At 57.2% G+C, this 20,507-nt stretch overlaps 2 protein-coding genes across 24 annotated transcripts in view; one reads left to right on the forward strand and one right to left on the reverse strand.

Moving 5' to 3' along the window:
• MGRN1 (mahogunin ring finger 1) overlaps positions 1–9,018 on the reverse strand; it is a 48,557-nt gene extending 39,539 nt beyond the window's left edge. For 7 of the 23 annotated variants that reach the window (XR_011524911.1, XR_011524909.1, XR_011524908.1 and 4 more), the window contains exon 1: positions 8,742–9,004. Coding sequence is in view for 18 of the 23 variants with exons in the window: in XM_070568573.1 (XP_070424674.1) it covers positions 8,742–8,829 (88 nt within the window). In the remaining 5 variants the exon portion in view is untranslated. Of the gene's footprint in view, positions 1–8,741 lie in introns of all 23 variants that reach the window. The other 16 variants (XM_070568569.1, XM_070568575.1, XM_070568571.1 and 13 more) reach the window with 6 other exon arrangements.
• Positions 9,019–13,583: 4,565 nt separating this feature from the next.
• Positions 13,584–19,714, forward strand: UBALD1 (UBA like domain containing 1). Its single transcript, XM_008524754.2, has 3 exons — positions 13,584–14,650; positions 18,205–18,267; positions 18,626–19,714. The coding sequence occupies exons 1-3, from the start codon at positions 14,531–14,533 to the stop codon at positions 18,977–18,979; spliced, it is 537 nt and encodes a 178-aa protein (XP_008522976.2). The 5' UTR covers positions 13,584–14,530; the 3' UTR covers positions 18,980–19,714.
• The last annotated feature ends 793 nt before the right edge of the window (positions 19,715–20,507 follow it).

The raw sequence follows: 20,507 nt of genomic DNA on the forward strand, positions 1-20,507 counted from the left end.
TGCACGGGTGAGAGGGCACCTGATGAAAGTGTGTTTCCCAGCCTCCCTCCAGGTGAAAACCTTACCACAGCTGGTACCACATTTAAAAAAAAGCTCTCAGCCCCAGCTAGGTGGGGAGACTAAGTCTGACCAAGCAAAGACCCTGGGTCACTGAGCTCCTGTAAGGTGTTGTAGCCACCTTTTCTGGGGGGAGGGGTCCTCCCCAGCTTACACCACTTTTCTGGAAACACCCTCCATCACCCATGGGGTGGACCCCAGCTGCCACTGGAGCACGCAGCTCCCACTTCCTGGACAGGTGGGTGGTCAAGGTGGACACCTGACCGTGCTGGGCTGATACTCTGACTCCCTCCCCGACGGAACTGGACAAGGACCATGGGACTTGGTCCTTGAAGGCCCCTCATGGGCAGCAGTCGGCTCTACACATCACAGCAGCATGACGTTGAGGCCAGCAGGGAACTGGGGCCCTGTGTTCTGACGGCTTCCACTTCCTGGTTCCCCCTCTTGGGTTCCAGAGACCACCCCCATGCTTCCAGTGCATCCCATTTCTTGCCTAAGCTAGTTTCCATTCACGCCGCAGCGAAGGCCAAGTTCCAAAGAATTCAAAATGTAATGAAAAGCTCTCAGGAAGGAATTCCTGCCAATTAGCGAGAAAAGAGAGACAACCCACCACAAAGAACATGCATTAGACTAACAGCCACCTCACAAAAAGAGGAAGAGAAATGAATGGCAACTTACACTCGAAAAGGTGCCCAACCTCACCGGTCATCAGGGAAAAGTAAATGAAAACTACAAAGAGATAGCCACGGCCAGATTAAAAAGAAAAACAACAAAATAAAACACCCATACGTGACACTACCTGGTGCCGGTGAGAATGCAGAGCGATGGGAATCCTCGTGCTCTGCTGGGGGGAGTGTGAACTGGTTCAACCCTCCAGCAAACTGTAAAACCTGCTGAAGCCGCACACGTGCACTCGATGGCCCCAGATCCCACCGCCACGGACAAAAATGGACCCAAAGAGATGAGGTGCTGGGGGAGTCAAAATCACAAAGTAGGGTGGTGACTGAGGGGGCTAGGGGAGGGGTAATGGGGAGCTGGTGTTTAATGATTATGAGTTTCAGTTTCACAAGAGGAAATGTTATAGGAATGGACGGTGGTAATGGTGCACAACAATGTGAACGTACTTAATGCCACTGAACTGTACACTGAAAATGGGTAAGACAGTCATTGTTACGTGCATTTTACCACAATTTGTTTTTGAGGAAGATTAGCCCTGAGCTAACATCTGCTGACAATCTTTTTTTTTCTTTCTTTCTTTTTTTTTTTTTTTGCTGAGAAAGATTGGCCCTGAGTTAACATCCATGCCCATCTTCCTCTACTTTATATATGGGACTCCTGCCACAGCATGGCTTGATAAGCAGTGCATAGATCCACGCCAGGGGTCCGAATTGGCAACCCCGGGCCGCCAAAGCACAGGGTGCAAACTAAATAGTTGCTCCACCAGGCCAGCCCCCACAATTTTTAAAAAGTGAAAAAAAAAAGGACCCACAGAAATCAGACTCATGGGTACGGAAGCCAGTCACAAGAGCATCCATGGTAGCATTTCTCATGAGAGCCCCAAGTGGAAATTCCCCCAACAGCCCTCCATGTGAACAGATGACACACAGTGGCATCAACAGACACTGGAGCAAAGAGACGAAATCAACCACTGCCCCGAACACTGTCGGGGCCTGTCCTCACTGAACGTCAAGGGAAGAGGGTCCAGTTCCATTTATATCAAGTTCAGAAACAGGCTGTCAGCCCACAAAAACGGAAACCCGTTTAAGAGGCAAAGCATTTATTTGGGATCAAAGAACTGCAATTCGGGGAGCACAGATTCAGGTAGAAACCCAAATAGTGTCCTGATTACAGGAGACGGGCTCAGGGTTTTCATGGGAGAAAGGGAGGATGAGGTGAGCCACATTAAGGAACAGTTCACTCGTGCTCCATCAGGTAAGGCTGGGTTTGTGCTTCATACCGGGGCTGAGGTTCGGTCCTCAGGCAGAAGGCTAGACTTGGACCTCAGCGATTGTCAGTGATCCGGTCAGCAGCCAAGCCCGCCGCCATCAGTTCTCACAGACAGGATATTCTCATCCTTACTGACTTCTGGAATGTTGGCCGTTTGGCCCACTTTGGAAGATAAAGAAAACAAGACGTGCAAGGCACTTCCTCTGAAATGGCTCCTACTCTTAAAATACATAGCTCTACTCGTGTCATCTTTCACAAGGCAAAACTCAACTCTGGTGGAGTGGAGAGGGCGTTCCCCAGGGAGCAGGGAGGCAGAGACGGGGAAGGGGCAGCAGGGGGCTGCGGCTGTTCTATTTCTTGAACATGTTGACCATGTGACCATTCATCAAGCTGGACGCTTATGATGTGCACATTTTTTAAATGTCACACTTCAATTTTAAATATATCTGTGTGTACACACAGACACATTTTTTAAAGCAGTGAAGTGAATACAATGCCTTCTTTTGATTTCCCCTGAAGGCACCAGAAGTCGGTCACTCAGGGAGATCACGTGGGACAGGAGATCCCTGTCAGAAGGGGGCATGAAGGGAGCAGCCGAGCCAGCACGTGGTCTGCCCACCTCGGGAGGCCGGCCCCGAGCATGCCCAGCGTCCATGACCAAGGGGAGGGCCCAAGTGGATATGGAGCGGGATGAAAAGACTGAGAAAAAGGTGTTCTTTCTCAGCAGCCTTAGGTCTTCTTTTAGACATAGAGGCTCCAACGTCAGGCGTTCCACAAGCCTCTCGCCTCCTCACCCAGCTCCAGGAGAAAGCAGCCAACCAGTTTCTTACTAGAGAACAGACAACCCCTCTCCCTTGCTGTTCCCCACCATCGGCCTTTCTGCTAAGAGCAGAGGGGCATGGGCCTCACCCCTCCTCCGACCCCATCCTGCTGAGACGGTCACTCTCCCTCAGGGCACAGGTCAGGGCTGCCTGGGTCCCCCCACCTCTGAGGAGCTGGGCAGCCGGGGGCAGCTGGCAGAGTGAACAGTTTCACAGTTCTTTAGCAGGCGCCGCAGGGGTGGTGTCTGTGACACGATTGCCCTGCATTTTATGAGACAATACAGAAACTTGGGCTGGATGACTGTGTATGACCACACAAAAATGCACACGGGAACCGCCAGGTGGAACATGGCGCCACGCAAACGTCTGGCCCAGGAGCACTGGGTTTGGGAGGTGAGGCAGGCAGCAGTGCTCACCACCCACTGGGGTCATCCAGGAAGTCCAGGACGTTCTCCAGGAAACTTCCGGGTCCACTGAAAGTCACAAGCTCAGCTGGCCTAGGGCCAGGGCTTGGTCCCTCCCTGCCAGTTCACATGGGCTCACAGAGTCACAACTGCAAAAGGCCTGGGGACAGAAGCTAACCCGGGTGCGGTCAGGGAAACTGGGGCCCGAGAACAAGAAAACTGGCTCAAGGCCACAAGGTAAGTCATTGGCAGAGCGAGGGCCAGACTGGGCCTCAGGGCTCGGAGTCCAGTGCTCCTCCCACCATACCTCTACAGGCTGAGGGTAGCGGGGGACAAATCATCACCGTGCTAAACTGATCTCCAACTTCCCCGCCCGAGTTTGTGGAAGGGTGTGTTGTACACACAGGACAGTCCACCGCGGCTGCGAGGAAGAAAAGACACACACACGCCCCTTTATCCCGGCCAACCGGGCCCTTGGCACCATGGCCGACTACGGATGGCAACAGCCACGTCCCCAGCGGCCCGGGGCCCACCGAGCAGCCCGAGCTTGGCTTTCTCTATCTGGAACACGGCTGAGCAGGCTGCAGGGGTGCAAGCTCGAGGGGCCAAGAGAGCCTTTGTCACATTTCCGAAACGTAGAGCAGGCAGATGTGACAGTTCCGCAGAGCCCGAGGAGGGCGAGGCAGGCAGGAGCAGATGTAGAGCCAGGTGACTTTTGAGTCATCGGAAAATGATGGTTTCTCAGCAACTCCCAGAGAATCTACGCGAGGTCCCCGAGGTCAAGGCGCCCTGACACACCCAGAACTGAGTGACCGATGCGGGGACCTCGGAGACAAACACGCAGAGCTCCAGGGCCCTCTCAAACCCCGAGGGCAGGCGACACTGCAACATCGAGGCTTCCAGTGGCCACAGGGCCCCAGGGCCCCGGGCAGGCTCCTGAAGCCAAGCCACCAGGGCCGCTGCTCTGGGCGACAGGTTCTCAGCTGCCCGCCCCCACGGCCGACTTAAAGTTGTTCTGTAGCTGTTGTCCTGTTGTTGTTTTTACCTAAAATGTAACAGCTGAAGCTGGGAAAATACAGCTTATTTATACAGCTCCTACAACGATAAAATCCAAACCAAGTTACCAGGAGCAGAAGCACAGAACTCCTTCTGATGTGACTGGCAGGGGTGACACTTGGGGAAGCCGAATCTCTGCTCACGATGCCAGCGCTGGTGGTGCAGGTCTTGGCACGGGAAGGGGAAACCGCTGTGTGCAGGTGGAGCCCCTTGTCCCCACCTCCCCATCCCACTGCCACCAATGCATGGGTCTCAGAGTGCAAGCTCACACTCTCAGGACAGTGATGGCCCACAAACTCAGACTGCCCCCAGTGACAGACGACACCCTCAGTGACACACAATGTTGTCCCCTGTCTAGAACACCTGCCTCGGATCTTTTCTTCAGGCGCCAAATAAGTCAGAGTGGGCAAGGCCCTACTCCGGAAAGAGTAAACCCAACACGAGTGTGGAGTGTGAGTGCCCGGCAGCGCTCACCAGCAGATATTTCTAGACTGCCATCAACACAAAAGCACACATGCAAGTCGAGCACACGCCCTGGGCCCCTCCATCAGACAGCGGCAGACCCAGGGGTTCTCAGACCCCCGCCTGACACCCAAGGGATGTGAGGCAGCCCAGTCTGAGCAGCTTGTACACTAGAGAGAGGGGTTTGCTTTCTCCAATAAAAATGCTGCACAAGCACTTATTAAATGCCTACTATGCACCAGGCCCAGGTGCTTGGAGACAAACTCAGTCTGATTTCCAGTTCCTCCACCAAAGAGGACAAAAGTCTGGTGTCACAAGGACACGGCAAAGCTCCAATAAGATAAAGGCGGTGAACGTGCTCTGAAAGTACACGCACCTGATATGCAAAAGGTTTAGGGCTGCACAGTCCCCTCCCGGGCTTGGTGGGTCACAGGGCTGACTGCCCCTCCATCTGACACTTCTCTTGGGTGACCTGGTCCCAGCATGACCTCCCTCAAACATGAGGGCAGGCCGGGGGGCACGGCTCTGAACACACGACAGTACCAACAGTGTAGGAGGACTAAGCGTGGCAGCAGAGGGCCAGGCCCCCCGTGCGGGTGCCCACTGCGCTCCGGGCTCTCTCCTGCATGTCGGACACCACCTTCTCTTTAAGAGCCTGGCCGTGGTGTCCTGACATGTGCTTTGACCCTCAGCTGGGGACCGGCCAGCTGTGTGACGGGGGCAAGGGAGTGCAGAAATAAACCCTCACACTAACGGTCAACTGATGTTTGACAAAGGTGCACAGGCAATCTGATGGGGAAAGAACAGTCTTTTCAACAAATCACGTCAAAATAAATACTCCATATGCAAAAAAATGACCTTAGATCTTTACTCAAACCATACCTGAAAAAAATGAACTCAAAATGGTTCACAGACCTAAATGTATGAGCGAAAACTATAAAATTTCTAAGAAAAAAAACAGAAGAAAATTTTTGTGACTGTGGGCTAGGCAAAGATCTCTCAGACATAACTCCAAAAACATCAACCATCAAAAGGAAAAGCTGATAAACTGAACTTCACCAAAATTTAAGACTTTTGCTCCTCAAAAAGACACCATTAAGAAAATGAAAAGACAAGCCACAGACTGGGAGGAAATATTTGCAAATCACAGGACTGATAAAGGAGCTGTATCCAGAACACATAAAAAACTCACATAACTCAATAAGAGAATAGACGATCCAAGTTTAAAAACTGAATAAAAGGCTAAAAAAGACACTTCTTACACGCACACACAAGATATACAAATGGCTAATAAGCACATGAAAAGAGGTTCAACACCATCAGTCATCAGGAAAATGCAAATCAAAACCAGAGTGAGCTAGGACTTCACACCCACTAGCACGGCTATAATTAAAAAGACAGACAACAATAAATGTTAACGAGGATGCAGAGAAATCAGAACCTTCATACGCTGCTGGTAGGAATAAATGTAAAATGGGGCGGCCACTGTGGAAAACAGTCTAAAAGTTCCTCAAAAGCTTAAACACAGAGTTACCAGAGGACCCAGCAATTCCACTCCTAGGTGAATAGCCCAAAGAACTCAGCAGGGCCACACGGATGTCCAGAGCAGCATTATGCGTAAGAGCCAAAAAGCGCAAACAATCCAAATGTTCCTCAGCTGGTAAACAGATAAATAAAATGTACTACATCCTTACAATAAAGTACAGACACGCGCTGCAACATGGACGAACCTCGAAAACATCACACTGAGTGAAAGAAGCCAGACGCAAAAAGAGGACATGTTGCATAGTTCCATTTATATGAAATGTCCAGAAAGGGCAAATTTTAAAGACAGAAAGCAGATTAGTGACGGAGTCGGGGTAGGGACAGACTGCAAAGAGGTACAAGGAAACGTTGGGGGCTGACAGAAATGTCTACAACTGTGCTGATGGCTGCACAATTCTATAAATGTACTAAAAATCAACAAGTCATATGGTTTCAATGGATAAGTTGTGTGGCACATGAATTATACCTCAATAAAGCTGTTAGGAGTTAAATAAGTAAATACAATGAAAACAAAGTAAAGGTTATTAAATTCAAGCTACTGTTGCAGCACACGCTTAAAGTTCTGACAAGAGATCTTAAAAGTTCTCACTACCAAAAAAAATAAAGTTAACTGTGAGGTGACGGATGTGTTAACTAACCTTATTGTGGTAATCACTTCCCAATAGATACATATATCAAATCATCACGCTGCACACCTTAAACTTCCACAACGTTATATGTCAATTATATCTCAAGAAAGCTGGAAAAAAACTGGACGGCGTTACAGAGATGTTAAAAAAAAAAAAAACTGGCACCCAGTGCTTCTTTCTCCTTGATACAACCCACAAAATTGACAGAGACTTGAAAAGAAACCAACTTTCTCATAAAGCGATTGAGCAGTCCATGGGGGCACCCTCTAAAATTGCCTCAAACCCCCTGCTGTCCCCAGTCTGCCTTGGAGAAACATACTGAAACCCTGCTAAAGTGCCTCCTGCCTCCGACTGACCCTCCCTGAGCAAGGTAGTTGAGGCACGAGGACACAGAGAGGACAGCCTTTGGACTGGACAGGTCCAGAACACTGCTGTCACCTGCAGCAAAACCAAGGTGGCCCATGGCATTCACCTGGGTGCCAGCCCCAATCCATTAGTCATGGCTGACTAGGGTGTTTGTTCATGGCTTCTGAGAGCAAGCCAAGGCTCTCAGAAAGAGTGTCCCCACTGACTAGCAAGGTCGGCCAGTCAGCATCACCCAAAGCGTGCTAGTCCCCACCTCGTTTATTTCCAGTAGCCCCAGACACTCATCTTTCACCGTCCAAAACCAGGGGAAGACAGTTCTCAAACCTAGGTGGACATCGGCCTCACCTGGGCAACAGGTTCCGAGGCGCCAGCAGGTCCAAGGCTGGGCCTGGAAAATGCATGTTTATCAAGCTTCCCCACTGATGGGAGCAGGTGGTCCCGGACCACACTCAGAGGCCTAGGGGACGCCGGCAGGCCAACTGTGAGGCCTAGAAGACCACAGCAGCAGAACAGGTGCTTCAGAAGCCAGGATCAGAGAGACCCAATCTGAAAGTCCCCATGACGTGCAAATCCCTGTCCTCTTTCTTCTCTCCTTTCCACAGCAAATGACCGAGGAGGAGACGGAGAGTGAGGAACAGGAGCTAAAGTTCGGAGTCAGGCCACAGGCAGCATTACAGGCAGCAGAAGAGAGGGGGAACAACTCATCTGGGAGTCAGATTCCTGGTCCCAAACGCGCTTCCACCCAGCTCTGAGACCTTGGGAAAGTCACTTCCTCCCTGGTGGCTCAAGTCTCTCAGCCACAAAAAAAGGAGACCAGACAACCTGGTAGGTCCCCTCCAACCATTCTCCTGTTTTCCAGCAAGGACTCCCAGCCCCTCTCCCACCAATTCCAATCGTCTCCTTGGGCCCAGCGGCACTCCCCGGACCCACCCACCCCCCCTCCATAGCCAGGAGGTCACAGGAGAGCTAAGCGTCTGTCCAGATGAGGCAGAGAGTGTCCAGAACCACTGGCCGGGTCTTCACACCAAGCTACCAAAGCAAGCCAAAACTGGCGATGGTGTGATGTCAATTCTTTTGACAATGACCACTTTGTAAGCACAAAAGCCAAGCGTCGCGCCTAGAACCTGCCCCCGGCCCTAGGAGATTCCTACTGAGAGTCTGCCCAGTGAGCAGACGAGAGAGCTGAGGCGCGGAGGGACGAAAGGACTGACCCAAGGTCACCCGGCCGAGACGGGGCAGTCAGCCCGCGGCCCCATCCACGCCCCGGGGTCCGGGAGGCGGGCGCGCGGAGCTCCGGGCAGACAGGCGGCTGGGAGGGCCGCGGGCCGAGCAGATCCCCAGCCCGCCCTCCGCGGAGGGCCCCGCGCGGGCCGCCCCGTCCCCTCGCCCGCCGCCGGACCCGCGTTCCGGCCCGCGCCTCGCAGTCCGTGCCCGGGGCCGGGGGCCGCGCTCACCGGACTTCGGGGGGTAGCGATAGGCCGAGTTCGCCTGGATGTCGATGTCCTCCACGCCCGCGATGCGGCGGCTCAGGATGGAGCCCATGGTGCGCGGCGGGCCGGGCCGGGCCGGGGCGGCGAGGGCGAGGGAGGCAGCGGTGGCAGCGTCCTCACGCGGACATGGCCCGGACCAGGCCTCACGGACGACCGCCCACGGCCACGGGCGCCTGGGCCTCGGAGCCCCCGCCCCCGGCTCGGCCCCGGGCCCGACGCCACAGCGACCCTCCGCCCCCCCGCGTCCGAGGCACCTTGGGAAATGGAGTCTCCTCGTCGCCAAGAGTGCCGGGCTGCGGTGCGGGAAGCCAGCCTAGGAACTACATTTCCCAGGAGGCTCCTCGCCAGGGCCCCTCCGAAGTTGTCGACAAGCGCTCTGGGACAAACCAAATGGACCTGAATCCAGAGGGGAGGAACCAACGACCGCACCGCAGATTGTCCTTCCCTCGGCATCCCAAGCACCGCACCAACATCGTAACTCTTTACCCCTCCTAATAATTTGTTGATATATAGACCCTTCTAGGAACCCAACGTCTTCCATTTACCCACTCTCTGAGATCCCTCCCCGAGCCACCGTGGTTCTCCCCACTTCCCAGGGTTTATCTCCTGCCTTGGCCAGCAGAGGGCACAGCTTTACCTGCCACCCGGAAAGAGCTGGGGTGGCATCCAAGCTTACCTGGAGCCGTGCTCACAGGGGAAGCGAAGCGCTGGCTTTAGCCTTTTCCAGAACTCAAGGCATCTCTCAGGCTCCACGTCCAGAGCAATTACTCTTAAGACATAGTTTTACAGCCCTCTCGCAAGAGGCAGTAGTCCTCTCTCTATTTTACTGATAGGGAAACTGAGGCACAAAGAAGGGAGGGCCGCTCATAAGATGCTGAAGGCAAGTTTGCAAGACTCAGGGTCGGGATTAAAGCCTCGTAGGCTGCAGTGTGCTTTCCTGGCTTTTGACTCACACAAAACTCTAAGCAGGCCAAGTGGGGATCTGTTTTTACGTACTTTTCAGTTGAACAACTGGGTTTCCAAGAAGAAAGTGACTTCTCCAGTTAACCCTGCTGTATCAAGAAAGCAGCTGGGGAGGGCAGCGGCTGGCTAGGAGTCTCAAATGGTAAACTGACCACCGTCCACATTAAAATGAGTCGTACACCTTTCCAGAGGCCAGAATCCAGAATACAACCTTCCTATTGTCAGGGGATGTGAGAAGCCAAAACTAATAAAGGAGGTGAAGGACTTGGGTGATTATGAGGGCGAGTCGAGGTCTTGGAGGAGCCTGATTAAATCTCTGCCCCACAACCAAGATCCCCTTTTGCCGAGCACCTACTACGTTAGGTTCTGTTTCCATTCCCAGTTTACAGAAGAGGAAAGTGAGGCTGGGAGAGGTGAAATACCCCACTCAGGCTGCATAGGAGAGAAGTGAGAATGAAGCTGGAATTTGAACCAGGCCGCTCCTTTTACCAACACACTCCCCTGCCACCTCAGAGACAGGAATGCTCCAGCATGCCAGATTTCATGTCTCTTGCCCCCAGATGGGCCTGAAGACACCCCCACCCTGTGTGATCTTTCTTTCCTTATTTTAAATTTCTTTCTGCTGAATCACATAACAAATGTACATATACACACACACATAAACCAACACTGCATTCAATTTACCGGCTTCCCTGTCTGGGGAAGGAGGGAGAGTCCTGAGGCCCCTGATGTCCCTACTGAAAAATAACCCTAAGAGCCTGTGCTCCCTGTGGCTCCTGGGCCAGGGCAGTTGTTTCCACAGGCCAGATATTTGATTAATTAAACATTCCTCTTAACAGAGCTTTGGACTTGGGGTGTATTTTTCTGTGCTTATCTGTGCCCTATCTGATTTGGTGCTAGTTCTACTATCAACATCTTGGCTGATTCATTTATTTATTCAACAAATATTTATCATGCAGCTACTATGTGACAGGCAATGAGCCAAGCAACAGGAATCAAATGGTGAAAGACCAGACTTGGGGCACGCAGGCTAGTGAGGAAAGACACTAAAATGTTTAACAGGCATATAAATACAAAATGGGGTGCTATGGGGGAATGGATTGAGGGGCAATGAAATAATAGGAGAGACCCATTATTGATAGAGAAGTCAAGGAAGGCTTCTCTAAGGAGACATTTAAGCCAGGACTTGAAATACAAGAGCCAACCAGGCAAACTGTGAGGGAGTAAGCCAGTTCAGGTTCCAGGCAGGGGAAACACCACGTGCAAAGGCCCTGAGGCAGCAAAGAGCTGAGTATGATCCAGGAGCTCAAAGGCCCAGTTTGGCTGGAATCAAGTAAGGGGAAGAGTAGAGGAACAGAGGTCAAGAGCAAGGCAGTGGCTAGATCTCAAGCTCCCTCAGTCAGACAGCATTGGGTCCTTTGAAACATAAAGGAAGACCCTAGGCACAGTTCATGGCTTCCTGGTGTGTGTCCCTCAAGTCTAGACTTCTTCTCAAGCCTCCTGAGGCAGCAGGCTCCTCGCCTATTCATTCTTGTGCTCCCAGAGCCAAGCACCTAGTAGATAGCTGATAAACACTTACATCTGTGGAGTGATTGAAAGAATGGGGGTAGGGAGAAGGCCAGGGGACTCGGGGGAGGCCAGGGCCCTGTGCCCTCCATCGACTGGCTATGCCAGCTTTGGCAAAGCCCTCAAGCTCCCTGGACCCCAAGTGAGGGCACTGCCTGCCAGAAATGGCTTTTATTCTCCCTCCCCCATCTACTGGCCCCAGCTGTCAGGCCCCATCGGAGCCTGCGAAGAAATCCAAAGTCCACTCTCTAGCCAGGCTGATCCTGTCTGAAAACAAGGTTGTTTTTTCTTCCCTGCTGCCCCCGGGGAAAACAAGCTGGCTGGGGGGCCATCGGGGCCAGAAGGGCGACCTTCACTCCCCAGCCACATCTGCCCCACCCCAGTCAGCCGGCTGACCTGGAAGAGCTCCTTCTGGGCTCGGCAAGCCTGGGCAGGTACCTCAGTGGTGCCTGGAGGAGGGCTGGGGGAGGAGTGAAGATACTTCCTGCCTCCCTGAGCAAGAAAGGCCCCCAGTCAGCCGTGCCAGGACAGCGCCCACTCTCCCTTGCCAGAAACACACCTACTGGGTGCCTGCTCTTCTCCACTGGCTTTGAACACTGGCAAGAGTGTAAGGTGCAGATTCCAGCCTCAGTTTCCTTATCTGTAAAATGGGGCTTGAGGCCCCTAGAGTGGTCCAGATGAAGGCAAAGAGGTGAGTGCTAGAAGTGGTGCGCTGAGTGCCAGGCCCATGCTGAACAGCTCACAGGCATTAATCCCCCACCGCAGCGCTGGGAGAGCTCCGCACTCTTATCTTGTTCTACAAATGAGGAAACCGAAGCTCAAAGAGAGAGTACCTGCCCAGCATCAGTCATTAAGTGACGGAGCCAAGACTGACACCCAGGTCTGTCTGGCCCCAGAGCCTGCTCACCTTCCACCATGCCCTGTTGCTGTCTCAGGGGTAATAGTGATAGTGGTCCACATTCAGAGCTGCCTACCCCGTGCTGAGCACTTTGCCCCCATTAATTTATGCTTATGATGCTTTGCAAAGGTGAGGGCCCATTCTTAGTAAGGGCAGGAATCTAGCACCATGGCAGTTTGCAAAAAATGGGGATCCTGAGTGATCCTCATGTGGCAGAAAAGAGTCTGAAACCTTATTTCCAAAGTAGACAGCAACTTCTGCCAGGGCTGAGGTGCCCACCTGGAAAGGGGGACACTGAGAGTCCTCCCCCTGCCAAAGGGCCAAGCTCTCAACTCTAGCCCTCAGAGGCCACTAAGCTGTGCCACCGTGCCAGACTTCCCTCCCAGAAGCTATCCCGGTCACTTAGCCTCCACCACCCCCCACACCTTGGGACCTTTCAAGCCTTGTCCACCAGTCGCCCATCATCCTCCTTCCACTAACCAAAGCCAGAACCCCTGGGAGTGTCGACGAACCCAGGAAGGGCTTCGCAGAGAGTATTGCAGGCCCTCCCCCACCCTCTATGTGGGACAGTTCCCTTCATTCAGTCCAATTCTGCCGGCAAGCCGCTGAGCAGTGGCGGACTCCCATGGAACCAGACACACCCAGAACATGGCCTGATCCGAACTGGACCCCTCTTCCACCATCTGGTCTCCACACTGCCGCAGCCACAGCGATTCTAACGCGGACAAGGAATCAGATCTATTAAAACCCCTCGACAGCTTTTAACCCACCGTCCCCAGGGCCTGTGCCTGCTTCCTGAAGTACACTCTCCACACTTGCAGGTGTACATCTGTCCTTGGGATTTGTGACACACGCCCCCCCCCCCCCCCCCAGCCCTGCCACCAGCTCATGGGTCTCGGGTTTCCCCTTGGCTGTGCCCTCGTCCAGGTCAGAGCCAGGCACAGAGCAAGGGCCCAATGAATAGTTGCTCAACAAATAAAACTGGGGCCCAGGAAGCGCAAGCAACCGGGCCAAGGTCGTTCAGAGCGGGGGTGACCGAGCCAACCTGGGCTGGCGGCGGCTCCCCGCCCCCAGCCGGGGTCCCATTCCGAGCCTGTCTGCCCCGAGACGTCAACCGGAAGCGGCGCGTGCCGGGCTGTAAACACAGCCCGCAACACCCCACCCCCGCGCTCGCCGGCCCCGCCCCCGCCCGCCACGTGACGCGCCCCCGCCCGTCTCTACCCAGCGCCCGCCCCCGCCGCTGCCTCATTGGGCGAGCAGCTTTGTTTACCTTATATGGCCAGGTCCTAACACCCCGCGGCCGCCCATTGGCCGAGGCGCGGCCTCACTCACTTGACGTCATTCGGGACCGAAAGATGCAAATAAACCGGGGCATTCTGGGAATAGGAGTTCAGGGCTGCCCCGGAACTGACTTCGCGGGGTCCTACCGCCCGCCCGCCGAATCCTGAGATTTCCGGCAAGGAGCCCGAGATTTTGCGTGGGAAAGTGAGAACAGCACGAGGAAGGGACCCCGAGGCACCAAAACCTGCTGGCCTCGCTTGCCTGTCCCGGGCGCCATCGCTTCCCCAGACGTTCCTTGGGCCTACTGTGTGTCTGGCTGAGCGCCAGGCTGGGGTGAGGGGTTACTGGCATCACAAGCGGGCCATGTGAGCTTGTGCTCCCTGCTTTGGGGAGACCAGAAGGCTTCCTGGAGGCGGTGACATTGAGCAGAGCCCTAGAGAGCAGATTCATTCATTCATTCACTGAACGAGTATTTGTTGGCGCCTAGCTTTGTGCTAGGCTTTCGGGACCTTACGTCCCAGTGCTTCCGATTTGTGCCAAAACTCCTAGGGCCCCGTCTCCAAAGGTGCGCCCACTCAACACAGACGGATGCCAACCACACCGCGATTCGAGGTCCCGGGGCCTGGGCAAAGACCCCTGTGGCCGGCGTTTGCGCCCACGCAGTCTGTGGCCCCAGTGTGCTGACCCTCATCAGTGCCAGGCAGGGCCGCGGGTGCCCCCAGAACCACGGGGGCGACCAGGACGTGCCCAGCTCTCGTTTCGGGCCCGGGCGCGTGCGGCCCGGCTGCGCACACAGTGGGGCTCACAGTTCAGACACGCCCTCTCCCCAGCCCGGCCGGAGACTGCTGGCCGGCTCGGCCCGGCGCGGCGGAAGCGGCGGGACTACAACTCCCAGTGTGCCCCGCGGCCGCGCGAGGCGAGGCTCGGTGAGTCAGAGCCGCACAGTAAATATTTGTATTAGCCGGAGCCGGCTCGCTAATGGTGGACGCGTGAGGCGGAGGAGCGCGGCGGGCGGGCGGCCGGGGGGCAGCGCGGCGGCGGCGCCATGTCCGTGAACATGGACGAGCTCAAGCACCAGGTCATGATCAACCAGTTCGTGCTGACGGCGGGCTGTGCGGCCGACCAGGCGAAGCAGCTGCTGCAGGCGGCCCACTGGCAGTTCGAGGTGCGCGGCCGGGCCGGGGGGTCGGGGGGGCCGGGGCGGGTGTCCGTCCCGCGTGGCCGCGCGTGCCGCGGGGCGTGTGCGGGCCGGTGTGGACACGTGCCGGTGCGCGCTCCGCCGGGGCTCGGCCGGGCCCGCGCGCTCAACCCGGTGTCCCGGCGGCCGCGCGCCCCAGCGTCCGGGCCCCGGCGCGCACACGCGGCGTGCGGGTCGGGCCCGGCGGCGCGGCCGCGTCTACGCAGCCCCCGGAAGCGCTGCCCGCGCGGGGTGGGCGGAAGGGGCGACCGGCCCCCACCGTCTCGACTCCCCGCCCCCGAGGTCCCCGGGCCGTCGGGATGTGGGGACTCCCCCCTTTTTGTTCGGGTAACGGCCAGGGCGGGGCGGTGCCGCGGCCCGGACGGACAGTCGGGCGGGCGGGCGGCCGGAAGGAGGACGACCCAGGCCTGGGCCGAGCTGGGTCTGCGCTGCCCCCCTTCGGGAGCCGCGGGGTTGGGAAGAGGGGGGCGCGGGGCCCGCGGGCGCAGCCGCCGCGAGCGTGTGGGTCTGAGGGTCTGCGTGCCGGTGTGTCCACGTACATGTGCATTTGTATTTACGCACGCGCCACGCTACGTGTGGGCATGTTGGCGTGTGTGTAAACACGCAGTCCACGCGGGGTGCGGCGTGTGTGAGCTGCGCGTACACACACGTCGCCGTTTTGCAGTTGGTGCCCACGCGTGTACACACATGAGTGTACTGGTGGTGTGTTGGAGCCCCACTACAGCTACGGCTGTGCGTCTGTGTACCCCGCTCCAGAGCCGAGTCCCGGTTCTCCCCTCTGCTGGCAGGAGGATCTTCCCGCACCGTGCGCGAAGTGGTGTACACGGTTCAGTAGCTTTCGGCTAGCTGGGTGGGAGGTGGGGCTGCCCCAGTCTGGCCTCCACCCCCGGGCCTCCCTGACCCCTAGAGCACTAGTGCCCAGAGCTTGTGCTGCCAAGAGGCCACCTGGCTTCCTTAACTCAACTGGCCCCATAAATAACCCAGGGTGGTATCCAGGGAGGAGGCCAGAGCCCCTTGAGCTCCTCCCCTCACAGGTGTAAGGTCACAGCCCCGACCAGTCTGTAGTGTCTGTGCCCAGCCAGGCCCAGGAGCCAGGTTTCCCCGTGGGGAGCCGTCCCAGGGATGTTTGTGCCTGCAGGAGGGACCAGGAGCCAGGGCACTCTGGGGCTCAGCTTGCTGGGGGTGGGATGGGGATGTGAGTTGGGACAGCTGGGGAGGCAGTGGCCTATCCACTGAGAGGAATCCTCTCTCTCCTCCTCCTTACCAGAGATCTTTGCGGAGACCACTGACCCTGTGTGGTCCTCACACCTCGAGATGGGAGGCTGCTCTGTCTCTCTGGGCAGTCCCTTCCGTCACCAGCCTCAGTTTCCTCCTCTGTATCTTTGGGGTGTGAGTGGACCTCTGAGGACTGAAGGGCCAGCTCCACCACCCCCCTCCCCCAGGCTGGCAGCCCCACCCTGCAGGAAGCTCCCTAATCAGCCAGTTTGTCTCAAGGGCTGGATGTGGCAAAACTTGCAAAACCACATTCATGGCAGTTTGCTTGAGTCCCACATCTGCATACATGGCCTCCCTGCCTGGGGCTGGGCGGGCAGGTGTCCAGTGGGAATCGGCCCTGCCTGTTGGTGCTCTCAGCCTAGTCAGCTGGGCAGTCGCTGGGGTAGCACAGGTTAGTGTCCTTGATCCCAGAAACTGAAAATGTAGATTTGAGCTTGGAAATGCTTGGAGAGAAACTCTGTCCCCAGGAGGGGTAGGAGCAGCCTGCAGGCTGGGGGGCTGTGGTGGCCCCCAGCGGAGGAGCCCTGTAGTCTGGGCTCCCTGAGTCTGTTTCACCATCTGTAGAATGAGGGCTACTAGGCAGGTTCACTTAAGGTGCAAACGGGTTGTGAACCCCCAAACCTTGGGTCCCTGCGTGGTCTACAAAATGAAGGCTTCCTCATGGAATCCTCTCCTTCTTTGCCCTACACACGCATGCACGTGTGCGCGTGCACGCGCGCACACACACACACACACACCCGGGGGCAGCATACAAGGGCTGAGGGCTGACCTCGCCAAAGGCCCTGTTTTTGGGTCATATTCTCTGTGATTCAGGTGTTAATGGGGACGGAAGGCTGCAGGGGGAGGGGTCCTGTGTGCTTTAAAGGGTGCGGCTTTAGGTCTTGGAGAAGAGCAGGTTTTTCTCACTGGACACCTCACTCATGGTGGCCTTTGGAGCTGCTGTTGGCAAAGGAATGGCTCTGGTGTGTCCCTTGGGGCTCCTGGGGGAGATCACAAGGAGGCGCGTAGAGACCAGCAGGCCTCTTCCCCCCAAACTCCCACACCCCTCTTTAGGGACACTGGGGTAGGGCTTCTCCAGCAGGAAATTCCCAGAAAATTCATTTGAATTTACTTGAATGAAACAACAAAGCCCCCAGGGCAAGCGCTGGGAGCCAGGCTGGGTTTCTGGGTGTGTTGGGGGGAGGGTATTGGACAACACAGGGCTGGGGGGGGGGCGCCTAAGGGGGTGGCAGTGGAGGACAGAGCCGCCAGGGCAGCTGGGGCTGGGCCTGGGACTTGGCAGGGCCTGGTGGACCCTTCACACACTTGACAGGCTCCCTCACTCAGCACTTTCGCAAGAGAGCAACCGGTTCCCTTATTTTCCTCGATGCCTCTCCTGCAGGGCCAGAGCCAGAACACACCAGAACACACCATGTGCCAGCCCCTCCCGGGAGCCCCCTCCCCCCAGTGTCCCAGGGCCTCTGAATGAGCTGGTCTCGGCCCCTTCCCATTCCCCTCTGACAGTCCTGGGTGCAAGCCCCACTTCTGCCAATCTCTTCCACCGCCACCTTGAGAACATTCCACCAGAGGCTCAGGTGAGCCAGGCAGCGAGTGCAAAACCCAGGCCCTCCTACTTAATTCCGGCTTTCCCAGCTGGAACGTGGATCATAGGAGCTCACTGCAGGGAGGGGAAACTGGAAGCCACCTAGTCCAGTCTTCTTGTGGTGCAGATGGAGAAACTGAGGCCCACATCAGGGCAGGGTCCCTTAGTCAGCCAAGAAGAGGGGCATAAGGGTCATAGACCTGACATCTGGGGGCCTTTGCCATCCCCTGGCTCATAGATGAGAAAACTGAGGCTCAGAGAGGAGTAAGGACTTGCCGCGCATGGAGTTGGTGACATTTGGGCTAGAATCTCCTGAACCAAAAGCTCAAGTTCTCTGGAGGTCTCTCCCCATGAGACAGGTGAGGGTGCTGCCCGCCCCCCATCGTGGTGACACCACCAGGTGTGTGTGAGCCAGAGACACCTGGCATCCAGGTGGCATGCAGCATCGTGAGGGTCTTCACCACTCACCCTATTTGCCCTGGGGGTCCACGGCGCCTCCTTGAGTGGTAGCAAGGGTCCAAGTGGTGACAGGCCCACCACCTCGACTTGCCTCTCCCAGTTGGGAGCAAGGCCCGGAGCCACACCAGGCCCCAGAGAGCCTAGGAGGGAGGGCAGCTGTAAGCCATGGGATCCTGAGGGTAAGCATGGGCCTTTCTTCCCACAGACGGCCCTCAGCGCCTTTTTCCAGGAGACCAACATCCCCTACAGCCACCACCACCACCAGATGGTGAGTATCCCCTGCAGCCCCAGGGGCAGGTTCTGGGGTCTGCCCGTTCAGGGCAGGGGAAGCAGCTCTGGCTGAGGAAGCTGCAGTGGCTCTCGGCTGCGGAGGGGCCACTGGCTCGCGCTGGGATGGGGCCTCCTTAGATACCGCCAGTGGGTGTGGGGGGCCGGCCCATCTCGGGCACTGTGCTTTTCCTCTGTGAGCCCCTGGCTGGTGGACCATCTTATGGGGCCAGGGTGCATCCAGGGAAGGGGCACAAAAGCTCCCAATAGTGGCTGGGAGTGGGTCTTCTAGGAGGCAGTGGAGGCCACGGGCCCTCCCAGAAAGGGGTGCTCACCCCCCTCTGTTCTTCCCCCTGCAGATGTGCACTCCTGCCAACACCCCTGCCACGCCCCCCAACTTCCCTGACGCCCTCACCATGTTCTCCCGTCTCAAGGCCTCTGAGAGCTTCCACGGTGGCGGCAGCGGCAGCCCGATGGCCGCCACGGCCACATCGCCCCCACCGCACTTCCCCCACGCCGCCACCGGCAGCTTCGCGGCACCCAGCTGGCCGACTGCGGCCTCGCCCCCAGGGGGGCCACAGCACCACCCGCCGCAGCAGCCGCCCCTGTGGACTCCAGCACCCCCTTCCCCGGTGTCAGACTGGCCGCCCCTGCCACCCCAACAGGCCACCTCAGAACCCAGGGCCCACCCCGCCATGGAGGCCGAGAGATAAGGGAGGCCCCTCCCCCCTCCCGGAGGCCAGGGCCCCGTGGGGCGGGGGAGAGGATGTCTCCGCAGGCCCCCTTCACCCTCCTCTGTCTGACCCCCGTTCCCCGGAGCCCTGGAGGGGAGAGACGGGACCCTCATGCCAGCACACAGGCTGCCCGCGCACATACACGGAAGCGCAGGCACGTGGCACCCAGCTTGCATGGATTTGGTTGAGTCGTCTGGGTGCTGGTGGACAGAACTTCAGAGGCCAAGAAGCCTTCCCCAGAGAACTCACCTGCCCCACCCCACCCAGGGGGCTGCGGAGAAGCGCCACCGCTGCGGAGACTCGGCTGGCTCCTGCCTTGGAGCTCCTTGGGGGCCGGCAGGCCTAGATCCCCACCCTCGGGAATGCAGAGTCTTCGCATGTGTGCGTGTAGCTGTGTCTGTGTATTTATATGTATGTCGCTCTTCAAGAAGCAACCTAGTTTACGGGGCAGCTGGACTTTGCATGTTAGAGTGAGCCCCCAGCCCCTTGCCCGCCACCCCTCTCCCCAGGGCCCTGCCCTCTCCTCAACCCCCTGGCCGGCCAGCCTTGCTGTTCCCTGCAGAGAAGAGGATTGTGGGAAACTCCAGGACTCTTCCCACCCATCCCCCAGCGCCTGCCTGCTGGGGCTGCCTGCATGCCTCCCTCAGAGCCCGGGGGTACCCCATACCCATTTCCTTTCCCCTTTTAACAAAGGAGAAGAAAGTTCCAAACCACCACCAGACTCTGTGGTCTTGCCTTGTATCCTAAGCTTTGCTGCCAGCTGGCTCTGTGTGGAAGGGGAGGGCACAGACAGAGCCCAGAACAGAGGGCCACCCCCCAGTCTTGCCCGGCTCCTCAGTGCTCCTGTCTGTCGCTGTCTTTTCAACCACAACGTGCTCTGGAATCTTCCTGCCCACCCGAGGCTTTTCCCATGAAGCTAGTTTCTGGCCTGTGTTCCCAGAATCGCAGCCTCCATCTGCCCACCCTTCCCCCTGCCTGGCTGGATGGATCCGATCTCTGGGGCTAACAACTGCCTTCCGGCCTGCCTGGGCTTCACATAAGGACCTTTCTTCCTGTCTCAGGGCCCCAGTGGCTGACAGCGGGCTGGACCCTCCCAGCCCAACCTCCAGCAAATTGGCCGCGTGGGGCAGGTCCCTCCCCTGGGGAGGTGCAGGCACAGTGCCTGTAGTCAGTTAGCAGGCTTGGGTGCAGAGCCAGCGGGGGCTAGCGACAGGGACAGGAGGAGGCCAGGGCAGAGTCCAACCTGCAGCTTAAGCCCTTGGTCGCTAAGGAAACCAGCCGCCCAGGGGCAATAGACAGTGGATCCCAGGCTCTCCCAAGCAAGGTTGAAGTAAGCACCTGCTCTAGCCCAAAGGAGGAAGCCAGGAATGCCCCCTCTGCCCCTGGGCTGCCCACGCTGGGGGAGGGGTCCCTGGGGCAGCTCTGGGAGAAGGCAGCCTCGGCCCTGCAGCCCTTGTGAGGGGCCTAGGCTCGGGGCAGGAGGAGGCCAGAGCCTCTGCAGAAACCC

Source organism: Equus przewalskii, chromosome 12, assembly GCF_037783145.1.
Source record: "Equus przewalskii isolate Varuska chromosome 12, EquPr2, whole genome shotgun sequence".
Classification (NCBI taxonomy): domain Eukaryota; kingdom Metazoa; phylum Chordata; class Mammalia; order Perissodactyla; family Equidae; genus Equus; species Equus przewalskii.